The following is a 13,996-nucleotide window of genomic DNA, read 5'->3' as shown; positions in this document are numbered from 1 at the left end:
TAGAGATCCTTTCATTTAGCGTCCTACTATATGGCCTTTTGTATCAAGGTTTTGCTCTATTACAAATCTCTGCTAGGAGAGCCCAAGGTTTCTACTGATTATGACAAATGAGGGAAATCATTGAGCCAAAGTTCCTTTGAGTCTGGCTTACTTCACTTAATGTGATTTTTTCTTGGTCTCTTCATTTCTTAACAAATGGGGCGATGTCATTTTTCCTAACAGCAGCATAGAATTCCATTGTGTACAAATACCACATCTTGTTGATCTACTCATCAACTGAGGGACATCTAGGTTGGTTCCATATCTTCGCTGTGGTAAATAGTGCTGCAATGAACATTGTTGTGCTGGTGGGTTTAGTATGTCTTGTTTCTGGATGATTGGGTAAATGCCAAGTAGTGGAATTGCTGTGTCATAGGGGAGCTCTATGTTTAGTCTTTTGAGCAACTGCCATACTGCTTTCCATAGTGGTTGAATGACTTTGCACTCCCACTAACAGTGTAGTAGTGATCCCTCTTGGCCACATCCCCTCCAGCATCTGTTGTTATTAGTTTTTTTGATCCTGGCCATTCTAACTGGAGTAAGGTGGAATCTTAAGAGTTGTTTTGATTTGCATTTCTTCTATAGTCAGAGATGTTGTGCATTTCTTCATATGTCTAGAGGCCATTTTTCTTTCTTCTTCAGAGAAGACTCTCTTTAAGTCTTTGGCCCATCTTTTAATGGGATGGTTGTTACTTTGGAGATTAGTTTTGGATTGATTCAATTTTTTGAGCTGTTGATATATTTTAGATATAAGGCCTTTGTTGTGTGGTTGGGTGAAGATCTTCTCCCACTCTGTAGGCTTCCTAATTAGTTTACTAGCTATGTCCTTTGCCATACAAAATCTCTGCAGTTTAATGCAGTCCCACTTATCCAGCCTTTCTCTGATTTGTTGTGATTCTTAGTCCTTATTAAGAAAGTTTCAACCTGTGCCAAGGAGGTCTAATGTATCTCCTATTCCTTCCTGTAAAGTTTTCAGAGTGTCAGCTTTTGCCTCCAGGTCTTTAATCCATTTGGAGTTAATCCTAGTACAGCGTGACAAAGAAGGATCCAACTTTAGTTTTCTTCAGGTGCTTAACCAGTTCTGCCAGCACCACTTGTTGAGAGGCTATCTTTCTTCCATTCTACATTTTTGGCTCCTTTGTCAAAGATTAGGGGGCCATAGGTCTGTGGTTTAATATCTGGGTCCTCAGTTCTACTCCATTGGTCTTCAGGCCTGTTTTTGTGCCAATACCAAGCTGTTTTGATGATTATAGCTCTGTAATAAGAGTCTAAAGTTTGGTATTGAAATTCCTCCTGCGCTGTTCTTTCTGCTAAGAAGTGTTTTTGCTATACGGGGTCTTTTATTATTCCATATGAAATTTTGGATTGCCTCTTCTATTTCTTTAAAGAATGATATTGGGATATTGATGGGTATTGCGTTGAATTTGTAGATAGCCCTTGACAAGATTGTCATTTTCACGATACTGATTCTTCCAATCCAGGAGCATGGGAGGTTTTTCCATTTCCTCAGTTCTGCTTTATTTTCCTTTTTCAGGTTTTAAAGTTTTCATCAAAAAGGTCCTTTACATTCTTAAGGTAATTCCTAGGTACTTTATTTTCTTTGAGGCTATTACAAAAGGAGTTGCTTTCCTGATTGTTGCCTCATTCCTCTCACTGTTGGCATAGAGGAAGGCAGTTGATTTTTGAGGGTTAATTTTATAGCCTGCTACCCTTCCAAGGTTTTGAATCAGCTCAAGGAGCTTGGGAGTAGAGTCTATAGGATTCTTTAAATACAGGATCATGTCATCTGCAAAGAGGGAAAGTTTTACTTCCTCTTTCCCTATTTGGATCCCCTTTATGCTTGCTTCTTACCTGATTGCACTGGCTAGGAATTCTAATACTGTGTTAAAGAGGAGTGGAGAGAGTGGGCATCCTTGTCTCGTTCCTGATTTTAGAGGGAATGACTTTAGCTTTTCACCATTACGTATAATACTAGCAGTGGGTTTGTCATACACAGCCTTTATTATATTGAGGAATGTTCCATGGATTCCTTGTTTCTCCAGAGCTTTTAACATAAAGGGGTGTTGGATCTTGTCAAATGCCTTTTCTGCATCTATTGATGTGTTGTATTATATTAATTGATTTGCGTATGTTGAACCAGCTTTGCCTCCCTGTGATGAAACCTGTTTGATCATAGTGTATAATTTTTTTAATGAGTTGTTGTAGACGGTTGGCCAGTATTTTGTTGAGAAGATTTGCATCGATGTTCATCAAAGAAATAATTCTCTTTCTTTGATGAATCTCTGTCTGGTTTGGGGATGAGATTGGTAAAGAACCTTCATTTTCAATTTGGTTGAAGAGCTTGTGGAGTATTGGTGTGAGCTCTGCTTTGAAGACCTTATAGAATTCAGCTGTGAATCCATCTGGCCCTGGGCTTTTCTTAGGTGGAAGTTCTCTTATTGCCATTTCTATTTCAGAGCTTGAAATAGGCCTGTTTAGTTGGGTTAGTTCTTCTTGGTTCAGTGTGGGTATGTTAATATTGGCTAGGAATTCATCCATTTCATCTAGATTCTCAAATTTGTTGGCGTAAAGGTTTGAGAAGTATTCCCTCATGATATTCTGGATCTTGGTGATTTCTGTCGTGATATTACCATTTTCATCTGCGATTTTGTTTATTTCGATATGCTCTCTTCTTTTTTTGGTAAGATTTGCCAAGGGCTTGTCAATTTTGTTAATTCTTTCAAAGAACCAACTCCTTGTTTTGTTGATTCTTTCTATAGTTTTTTTGGATTCCAATTCATTTAATTCTGCTTTGATTTTAATAATTTGCTTCCTTCTACTGGGATTAGGATTGGTTTGTTGCTCTTTTTCCAGGAGCTTAAGTTGACACATTAAATTGTTGGTTTGCGATTTTTCCAATTTGTTATTGTAGGCACTCAGAGCTATAAATTTTCCTCTGAGTACTGCCTTTGCTGTGTCCCAAAGGAGCTGGTGTTTTGTGTGCTCCTTTTTGTTAAATTTCATAAACTTTTGGATTTCTGTTCTGATCTCTTCGATGACCCATTGGTGATTCAACAATGTGTTGTTCAATCTCCATGAGTTACAGGGTTTTCGTTGGTGGAGATGTGTGTTCAGTTCCAATTTGATGCCTTTATGGTCTGAGAGAGTGCAGGGAATAATTTCAGTGTTTCTGAATCTGTCCAGGTTTGTTTTATGGCCTAAAACGTGGTCTATTTTGGAAAATGTTCCATGTGCTTCTGAGAAAAACGTATATTGTGTTGTTGCTGAGTGGAATATTCTGCAGATGTCTGTTAGATCTAGTTGGTCTATATAGTTGTTCAATTCTAAGGTTTCTCTGTTGAGTTTTTGCCTTGTTGATCTGTCCAAAGGTGAGAGTAGTGTGTTAAAGTCATCAACAATCACTGTGTTTCGATCTATGTAAGGTTTCAGTGAAAGTAAAGTTTGCTTGATGAAGTTCAGAGCTCCGGGATTTGGTGTGTAGATATTTAGGATGGTTATGTCCTCCTGGAGGAAAGATCCCTTTAGTAGTATGTAGTAACCTTCTTTGTCTTTTCTCACTAATTTTAGTTTGAAATCTATTTTATCTGATATGAGGTTGGCAACTCCAGCCTGTTTATGGGTGTCGTTAGCTTGATAGAGTTTATTCCAACCTCTCATTTTCAAAAGGTGTTTGTTTTTTTGGGTAAGATGTGTCTCTTGAAGACAGCAAAACAATGGATCCTGTTTTTTGATCCAACTAGATAATCTATGCCGTTTAATTGGAGAGTTAAGTCCATTGATATTGAGAGTCAGGATTGAGAAATATTTATTAGTTCCTGCCATTTTTACAAGCTTTCATTAGGGTCTGTGTTTTTGAGGTACTTAGATGTTATGAGTTTTAGGTGCCATGTCTTTCTCTGTATTACGTTTGTGTTGGTTTTCCATGTGTAGAACATCTTTGAGAATTTTCTGTAGTATTGGTTTTGTTGCTACATAGTGTTGAAGCTTTTCCTTGGAATGGAATGTTTTTATTGTTCCCTCAGTTATGAATGACAGCTTAGCTGGGTACAGTATTCTTGGCTGGTAGTTATTTGACTTCAGGGCATGGTATATATTGTTCCAATCTCTTCTTGCTTCTGTGACTCATTTTTATCTAGTAATGGATAGTCCATGGCCAATGAGTGAATATATTCAGTGCTGTTAAACCAACGGCAATATTCTGACCACCAGAATAAAGAATAAGTAATATGGGGCTGGGACTGTGACCTAGTGGTAGAGTGCTTGTCTAGCATGTACAAAGCCTTGGGTTTGATTCCTAGATACCACATACACAGGAAAAGCTGGAAGTGGTACTGTGGCTCTAGCTTTAAGAAAGCTCAAGGACAGTGCCCAGGCCCTGAGTCCTAAAGCCCCAGAACTGGTAAATAAAATAATTTTTTTTTTAATTCATTACATACACATTGAACAAGAAGAGAGGTGGGGGGGCGGGGTGCAAGAACAAGGAATCTAGACAAACCAAGACATAAGACAAAAGATTGTAAAGCTTTTAGGAAAGATACATGGAATATGGAATGCCAGCTAACTTCCTTGTATTCCAGCTAACTTTGTTCCTTCACTTTTGAAAAGCCTTGCAGTGAGAGAATTTCTTTGTCTGGATGACCCACCAGGTCCATTTGATAGCCTAGAAGAAAGCAGGGTAAGTGATGCATTGTATATCACATGAAAGAGGAATGAATAATACAATTACTACATTGTTTCTTGAATGAATTACCTGCAGCAAAATATGATCTTTTCAGTCTGGTATTTTTAACAGAAGGCTTTTAATGTCTTCATCAGAGGTTTCTTTCATTGAAATACATGGACTTAGTGTACTGAAAAAAAAATTTTAAATCATCTCATACAGTGTAAGGTAAAAAAATTAAGTTTTACCTTCTTTTTACTATTTTGAAAAGTATAAGGATGTAGGGGCTTTGTTTTGCTTATTTTAATGGTATTATTTCTTAATATCTAAATAAAGGAACAATTATTGAAAATCAAATTTAAAAGTCTTCAGGAGCAGGAGTGATTGTCTTGTTACCAATTCAGTTCATGCTTGATGCTACTCAGATTACATTAATTGACGCATTAAAGTGGCCTATTTCTTGAAGCAATAGGGTAAATACACAAAGCAGATTTAGAAATAATAGATGAGCTAGGGATTTTATGCAAGTTATCTCTCAAAATGTTTAATGGCATTTAAATGGAACAGATTTAATTGATAGATTTGAAGTGTTTTTCAGTTAAAGTGTGATCGTTCTTTGTGTTAGAGTGAATGCCATAGCCTTTAAAAAAAAATTGCCCTGTTGAAGTAGTCAACGTTAAATCATCCATTTACTGTTTGTTATTCCATTGTAAATATACAGTTTAATATTTTAAGAAATGTACAGATTTGTGTCACAATAATAGTCACATCACTTCAAAAAAAGTGTTTTTCAGTGGGTAATAGATGCTCTTGGGTGGCTGAGAGCAGGGGGATAATGATTTGAAGACAGCCTAAATTAAAAAAAAAAAAAAAGTACTTTAAGCCCATAGTTGAACATGGTAAGGAATGCCTGTCTTCTAGCTTTGTGGTGGAAGAGACCGGGCATAGGTTACGTGCCTGTCATCCTGCCTATAAGGGGATGCCTAAAATAGGTGAATGACACACCAGGTACATAACTTGGCAGAAATTGGTATCACAAAATTAACTACTGCAAAAAAGGAATGGAAGCATGACTCTACAGTGGATCACTTGCCTAGCAAGCACAAGGACCTGAATTCAGTATAGTTTGCACAATACGTTGTCAAATATCTGTATTTTTTTTTGCCAGTCCTAGGACTTGAACTCAGGGCCTGAGCACTGTCCTTGGGCTTTCTCAAGGCTAGAGCTCTACCACTTGAGCCACAGCACCACTTCACTTCCAGCTTTTTCTATGTATGTGATACCAAGGAATCAAACCCAGGTCTTCATGCATGCTAGGCAAGGCACTCTACCACTAGGCCAAACTCCTTGCCAGCTAACTGTATTTTTTTTTTTTTTGGCCAGTTCTAGAGCTTGAACTCAGGGCCTGGGCATTGTCCTGACTTTCTCAAGGCTAGATCTCTACCACTTGAGCCACTCACCACCTCTGGCATTTTCTATGTATGTGATACTGAGGAATTGAACCCGAGTCTTCATGCATGTTAAGCAAGCATTCTACCATTAGGTCAAACTCTCAGCCCTCCATAATCTTTTGTATCTGCCTTTTTTCACTCAGCATGTTTTTGAAGGTGATCCATTTTATAACAACCCTATTGTTTTGTTATGTTAAGTTATGGAATGGTTTTTGATTGTATGTATGTGCCACATTTCAAGTATCAAGTTAAGTTATTTCTGTTGTTGTTTTGGTTTTTTTTTTTTAATTTTCCAAGTTCTGAGCTTGAACTCTGGGCCTCTGGGCCTGGCACTGTCCCTGAGCTCCTTTTTTGCTCAAGGCTAGCTCTCCATTTCTGGCTCTTTCTATGATTTAATTGAAGATAAGAGTCTCGGACTTCCCTGGCAAGCTAGCTTTGAACTCCCGTCTCAGATCTCAGCCTCCTGCATAGTTAGGATTATTGGTGTTAGCCACCAGCACCTTTATCTATGAATTATTTAATAAAATGCTTTGTGGGAAATTCTTTTCACTACTCTTCAGTTAATACTTAGTAGGGGTATTGTTTTATAAAAAAAAATTGTTTAACTATTGAAGAGGAAGAATCTGACAAAACAATTTTTGAAGTGGCAATACCTTCTTACAAACATTTGATATTATCTTTATTTATGAGTGATACCTTTGCTGACAGATTTTCTTCTTCTAATACATTGAAGATGTCATTTCACTGTATTCTGTCTTGCACTGATTCTGATGAAAATTCAACCTTTAGTAATATTCTTATATTCATGTATAGGATGAATCATTTTAGTCTTAATGCTTTTCTGATTTCTGCCTTTGTCCTTTCATTTGTTTAACAGGTATCAAAGTGTAGATCACTTTGAGCTTCTTGACTTAGCAGAGCTATATTCTATGTTAGACTTGGGAAATGGTTAGCCAGTGTCTAAACTTATATCTTCATATTGTGCCATATTTCCTTGAAGTTCTGCGCATTTTTCATTTTTTTTCACTTTTTTCTCTGACCTCAAAATTGGAAAATTTCAGTTGATCTATCTTGAAATTGATGTATTCAATTTCTGTATGGTAGGTCTGCTTCATAAGACCCTCTTGATGGGGGATTTTCATTTTGGTTACTGTATTTTTCAGCATCAAAATTTCCATTTGTTCATGTTTTCCATTTTCTTATTTTGAGTTATATATTTATTGAATAATTGCCTTTCATTTTATCTTTTACTTCACATACATAATAGCTGTTTCAAAATCATTCTATACCTAGTATTTGCAGCCATTTACAGACAGATTCCTTCTATTAGCTGCCTTTTGTTCCTATGAATACTTAGACTTTCCTTGTTTCTTTTCATATTTCATCATTTTTGTTGAACACTAGATATCACAGGTAATATATTTTAGACTCACTTATTTGCTATCCCCAAATGGTGTTATTTTGACTGGCTTCTTTGGTTTTTTGTTGTTGTTTTGTTTTCTTTTGTTTTGTTTTTACCAGTCCTGGGCTTAGGCTTAGGGCCTAAGCACTGTCCTTGGACTTTCTCAAGACTAGCGCTCTACCACTTGAGCCACAGCACCACTTCAGGCTTTTTTTCCATGCATATGGTACCAAAGAATCAAACCCAGGTCTTTGTGCATGCTAGGCAAGCACTCTACCGCTAGGACAAACTCCTGGTCCTTGACTGGACCTTGTCTAGACCTGTATGTGATGTTTTGTTTCCCCAGCAATGTAATTCTTTGCTCATTTTGTTACTTGAACAGTTTTAAGTGTGAATTGTGCTAAAGAGATTGTCATTCCTTCCCAAGCTCACAGATTCCTTGAGTTTCATTGCTTTGAAGTCTAGTATTCTTTTACTTTTCCAAAAGTTTTTAACTTGTTTTTAGTTTTACATTTGCTCGTTTACAAGCAAAACTGTTTATCTTCTCAATATCTTTAGTGCAAAAATCTGCAATACTACATGTATAAGGCATTGTAACTGAGTAGAGTAGAAGCTGGTTCAAATTAGGGTTTCTCTGCACCACACTATCAGCATATGGAGGACTGAATAATTCTTTGGAGAAGAACTGGTTCATTGTCAAGAGTTTTCTCAGTTTAAAATCACCCTGGTTTGGAATAATTGATTTAATTAATTACCAAGGCCATATTAAACTTATTTACCTAACATAGTAATATGGAATATCTCCTGGAATTTCTTTCTAAAAGAAATTAAATGCTATTTGGACAACAGGTTTGAAGAAATTCTGCACTAGCTCTTTTCTTTCAAAATATAATTTATGTGGCCTTATCAAATATTATTTTAGTCTATACACTTCCTTAAACAGCCTCCCCCCTCTTTTTTGTCTTTTTTCTTTTTTCTTTTTCCTTTTTTTTATAATAGCTTCATAAGTAATCTTAGTATCTGTCCAGACAAGGGTTTTCCTTCATATTTTTCTTCAAATTTCACTATTTACACTTCCAAATAAATTTCTTTTACTTTTTCATATGAACTTTAAATCTGCTCATGAGTTCTTTATAAAATCCTGTTGAGATTTTGTTTGGAATTTAAGGACACTCTTTTTTAAATTTTGAAGCACATTGTCTTCATTTACTTAAATCTTGTCAGTAGATCTTTGATCACATAGATCTTTTTCAAAAGACACTAAGTAAAAATATAATTTTTTCCCTAAACTCTTGTCTACAACTCAGCCGTTCTTAATTTGTAGGTATTATAATTAATGAGGGTTTTTATATTCTAAAGTATTATTAAATTAGTTACTTTGTATGTTTTTTCTTTCATATCTTTGCTGAAAGATTTCTGTAATTATATATCTACTTATAGTCTTACTGACTTACTACTATAATAGTTCTCACAAAAACAACTCATGTGTTCCCATGGTACATAAGTACTATCTATAATCTTAAAAAGGTGGTTGAAGAGAACAGATCATTTGTATTATGTACATATTATTTTGTCTCTTGACACTTCAGTAGTGCTCCTGAGAAAAATACTACTTCAGTAAAAATTGTGTTCCTTTTCCTATTTGCTTCTTTTTAAGGCCTTCTGTGAAACTCTAGAAGAGACTAACTACCATTTACAGAAAGAGCTACTTGAAAAGCAAAGAGAGGTGGAATCACTGAAGAAACTACTCAGTGAAAAGCAACTTCACATAGACACATTAGAGACCAGAATCAGGTGTGTGGTGATAGTTGCATTTGTAGCTGGACTGGTTAATCTCCTAGTATTTGAGCTAACTGCCATTGGGTTTTTTTTTTTAAGACAGTTGAAATGCATACTTGATATGCTTTTATTAAGTCTCCAAGATTCATTATAATCTATTTTTCAACTGTTTTCCTTTATTTTATTTTATTTTATTTTTATTGTTGGGGTATTATACAAAGGAGTTATAGTTACATTCACCAGGTAGTAGATACATTACTTCTTGAACATTGTTACCCCTTCCCATGTTTTTCTACCACTTTTCCTCTCCCCACCCCCTCCCATTCATCTTGTTTTTCCCTTACCTTCCCATTTTCATCTAAACTAATAAATATACAGTATACCAGGTACCACATTCAGATACAGTAACAACATGAGATAAACATAAGGGGAAAAGAAAAGAAATAGCTTCACATAGTACATTAAGAACAACAGTCACAAAGATAAACCTCTTGTTTCCATATCCTAGAGTTCATTTCGCTTAGTCTCATCCTATATGGCGATATGTACATAGCTTTTGAGCTATTATGATCCTCTGTTAGGAGAATTCTGATTCTAAAAGTCAGAAACTCTTGACCTATTTCCATATAAATTGAGGAAATTGATTTTTAAGTTAGGAAGGATGGGCAATAGGAAAATCAACCAATAGCTGTCCAGCACAATAACCATTATTCATTTCAGCCTGGTATTTTTCTAGGCTTTGATACTGACTTCACACACATAAAAGCTCTAAGTTGACTTCTTACCAGCATATATCAGATTGATGTTGATAATCATTTTTAGTTAATTATAGTTGCTGATTTCTCTGTGGCTTGCACAGTGAGTTATTAGCCATGTTGATTACATTAGACAGCTAAAAGCTATTAATGCTGTATGTATTTACAATAAATGTATATTCCTGTTCTCATAAAAATGACTTTATGCTATAATATACTTTTAGAACATTGTCCTTAGAACCTGAAGAATTGCTGTATGTGTCAAGAACAGATGGCGGTCATACCCTAAGAATGGAATCTTCTGCATTTGAAGTTGATCAGAATGTCTTGGGTGAAGAATCTAGGTATATGTTTAGTTTATTACACTCTAATTTAAATAATTGGAGAGAAATTTTCGAATGCTCTTAGTATCATGAATCTGCTAAGCACTCAGAGAAAGACCATTAAATTTTCTTGGTTCTCCCTGAAAATGTGTCTTTGGCAGCAGCCCTAAGTTTTTCATTATTTTAAAGCTAAATCTGGCCGGGCATGATGGCTCATGCCTGTAATCCTAGCCCCTCAAGAGGCTGAGATCTGAGGATCAATGTTCAAAGCCAGCCTGGGCACAAAAAGACCTGAGACTGTTATCTCCAATTAACCTCTAGAAAATGGGAAGCGGGGTTTGACTTTAGGGTAGGTTGGTAGCCTAGCCTTGAACTGAAGAGATCAGGGACAAAGCCCAGGCCCAGGGGTAGAATGGTAGGACAGTGCCCAAACCAAGTTCAAGCCCCATGACCCACCAAAAAGAAAAAAAAAAATCTATGTCTGAATCAACAGAGCTCTCACAGAATTCATCAGATTTTTAAATCTTGACAAATGAATCTTCTTAATATCATTCTTTTTCCATTCAGAGGTAGAAAGTGTGATAGGAAACCACTCTGCCTACCTAATAGGAATGACTGAAAGTGGATAATTGAAGGTAAAGTTGTTAATAACTAGTGATAACAGTTGAACTATAATTATGAGAGCCATGCTTAGACTGGTTAAAATGATTATAAACTAAAATCTAATTGGCAAGTGGTAGTTTTAGAGAGCTAAATTTAAACTTATATCCATCAGGGTTGGTGGCACTTATTTAAAATGTCAGGCCAGGCACTGGTGCCTCACACCTGTAATCCTAGCTACTCAGGAAGCTGAGAATTGAGGATCACAGTTAAAAGCCAGCCCAGCACCGAAGTCCAGAAGACTCTTAGCTCCAATTGGCCGCCAGAAAACTGGAAGTGGTGCTATGGCTTTATGTGGTTGAGCAGTAGCTTAAGCTGAAGGGTCAGGGACAGTGCCCAGCCCAGAGTTCAAGCCCCATGAGGGACAAAAAATAAAATAAAATATCAGCTACTCAAGAGGCTGAGGCAAAAGGATCACAAGTTTGAAGCCAACTAGGGTAAAATAGCAAGACTCCCATATCATAAGAAGCATATGTATATATCTCCAAAGCTGTTTCCTTAAATTTCTTATTGAATATTTGAATGTTTTTACATTAAATGTTTTGTCATTCCAAAACATAAGAGGTTTTTAAGGAGAACAATAAAGTGAAATAGCATGATTCTGTTCTCTTCATTGACATTTTCTCCATTTTTACAGAACTAATAATAAGCCACACTTGAGTTCTCATGAAGCTGAAAATGTTGTATCAGACATAGAAGTGGCAGAACTGGCATATAATGCTGAAGAAGACTAACACCACACCAGAAGTGTCCTCCATTTCCATGTCACAGCAACTTGGAAGAGAGGGGAAAATACTGTTTAAAAAGATAATGGATAGTGAAACACAGAAAAACAAGAGTGCAAATGTATAAAGTTTACATTAAAGAAAATTTTTTTAGAAAATACTGGAGTAGGTAATGTATCTATTGCTGCTTTTAATTGTCTTCTATCAGCCTTGTATTTAATACACTGAAAAAAAAACTGAAGATAGAATTCTGTTATCAAGGCTTATGTATGTTTTTAATACCTTGTATAAGTTATTCTGGTGTTTTGCCTGTATATTGCCTCAGTCTAGTGCATGAGTGTGTGTGTGTGTGTGTGTGTGTGTGTGTGTGTGTGTGTGTGTGTGTGTGTGTGTAGAGAGCGAGAGAATAAGAGAAAATGTATTTTAAATCATCAGTTACTTTTGTCAAATGGAAGTTAATTGCATGTTACTATCTGGGCAATAGATACTTCTTTGTATCTTTGACATGACCTACTTTCATGAGTAGTATAAATCAAAGGCATCATAGTAAAGATATAAGTTAAGTTTAATATAATGCTGGCATATTTATCATCTCTAAATAAAAATTGCTATTCCAAATGTTAATACTATTTAAAAGACTTTCTAGTACCAAAGGGAAACTTTTAAAGAGCTGTAATCATTTATCTAAAGTGACAAAATAGCCTTGATTGTAAAAGCCAATTCATTAATAAGATACATTATCCTGGTTTATGAATTGTTATACTGGGTTGTTTTCCGCATATTTTTCATCTTAAACTTCTGCCTGTAGATTTGGTCAGTTTGCCTTTCAGAACACTACCTCTATTTGTTAATCTAATACATAGTCTTTGGAAAATATATTCCACAATCTAGGGAGATAAAATTTTACACTAAAAAAGAAAGGCAAGAGATTGATACCATCTGTAGCTCCCTTAACTGCTGGCATTGCATCTGTATTTATGTACATGTGAAGTTGTTCTCTTATATTGTATCATCACTATTTTTCTTTCTTAAGAAGCCAACTGATGCACTTTATGATCATTAAACTTTTGTGCCAAGTTTAATTGGTAGATTTCTTTAGGCAGTAGAGTTAGGTGAATAAAGTATAAAGTGCCTTTACTATTTCACTTTATACAAACTTCTGCAATGATCTGTGACCCAGGATAATGAACAAAAACGTCTGTACTTGTTTAGCTTTGTGTCTAGTTATTGAAAGTGCCTTGTTTTTTTTCATGATGTGAAGTTATGTGGTTTTCTGTTTATATTATTTTGCTTAGTGATATATGCATCATAATCATACTATCATTTGGGAGTCCTGGTGGTAAATTGGATGAACTAAACTCCACAAAGAACTTTAGTGAATAGAATAACAATCTTTTTTTTCTTTGCTATCTTGGAGTTTATAGTATCTGAATGAACATGTTACAATGAGGTTGTTCAAAATTACGCTGACAGAAATCAGCACACCCAGGGGCTATTGTTACCAAAGTATCCAAAAGTTTAAGTCTGATAAAATGTATTCTATATGTTCTGAATCAGAACATTTTCAACAAAGTGTATTAGGAATGTGTTTATTATCCTTACTCAGAAATGAATATAATAATTTGGTCTGCATATTTATTTTAAATTATTCTAGGTCTTCCAAATAGCTTCAAAAGAACAATCACTGAATACCATTTTGAGTCTAATAAAACAAGGTGATATTTGCCAAATTCCAGGTATTATAGTGCTACTACATCTGTTTTAAAGGGAACGAAACACTTACATAATATGGCTTTTCAGAAGATGTATTTAAAGTTCTGAATGGACAATGAAAAACTACTAATTAGCTAAAAACATTATATTTAGAATTTACCCTTTTTTTACTTTTATAATGTGTTTTGCTTCCAGTATTCCATTCATTTAATAAATTATTTTTTCATGATAACAGTAACTGTGTCACTCCAATTTGGAAAGTCATTTCCTCCATCTACTTTTTACATTCTCTGAGTTCTCTGCCATGCTTATTAGAGATTGAATTCTGTTTAAGAGTTGCATTTCATAGGTGTGAAATGAGTGATTTACATTCTAAGTTTATACTTTACATCCCTGATCTTCTTTTAAAACTTAGTGACTTTCCTTGTTATTAGTCTTCTTTCACATTGAAAAACTACGACACGAATATTTTTGAAGATTTCCTGATTC

General features: G+C 35.4%; 1 protein-coding gene across 2 annotated transcripts in view; it reads left to right on the top strand.

Moving 5' to 3' along the window:
- Window positions 1-13,735, top strand: part of Snx16 (sorting nexin 16) — a 31,094-nt gene extending 17,359 nt beyond the window's left edge. For both annotated transcript variants that reach the window (XM_090338999.1, XM_090338998.1), the window contains 4 exons: window positions 4,645-4,714; window positions 9,210-9,346; window positions 10,311-10,430; window positions 11,707-13,735. In XM_090338999.1, coding sequence (XP_090195125.1) covers window positions 4,645-4,714; window positions 9,210-9,346; window positions 10,311-10,430; window positions 11,707-11,803 — 424 coding nt within the window. In that variant the 3' untranslated portion in view covers window positions 11,804-13,735. The remainder of the gene's footprint in view (window positions 1-4,644; window positions 4,715-9,209; window positions 9,347-10,310; window positions 10,431-11,706) is intronic.
- Window positions 13,736-13,996: the final 261 nt, after the last annotated feature.

This window comes from Megascapheus bottae, chromosome 9, assembly GCF_031878675.1.
Source record: "Megascapheus bottae isolate mThoBot1 chromosome 9, mThoBot2.hap1, whole genome shotgun sequence".
In the NCBI taxonomy this organism is placed as follows: domain Eukaryota; kingdom Metazoa; phylum Chordata; class Mammalia; order Rodentia; family Geomyidae; genus Megascapheus; species Megascapheus bottae.
The sequence above is the reverse complement of the archived record's forward strand: the minus strand, read 5'-3'. Positions and strand labels throughout refer to the sequence as shown.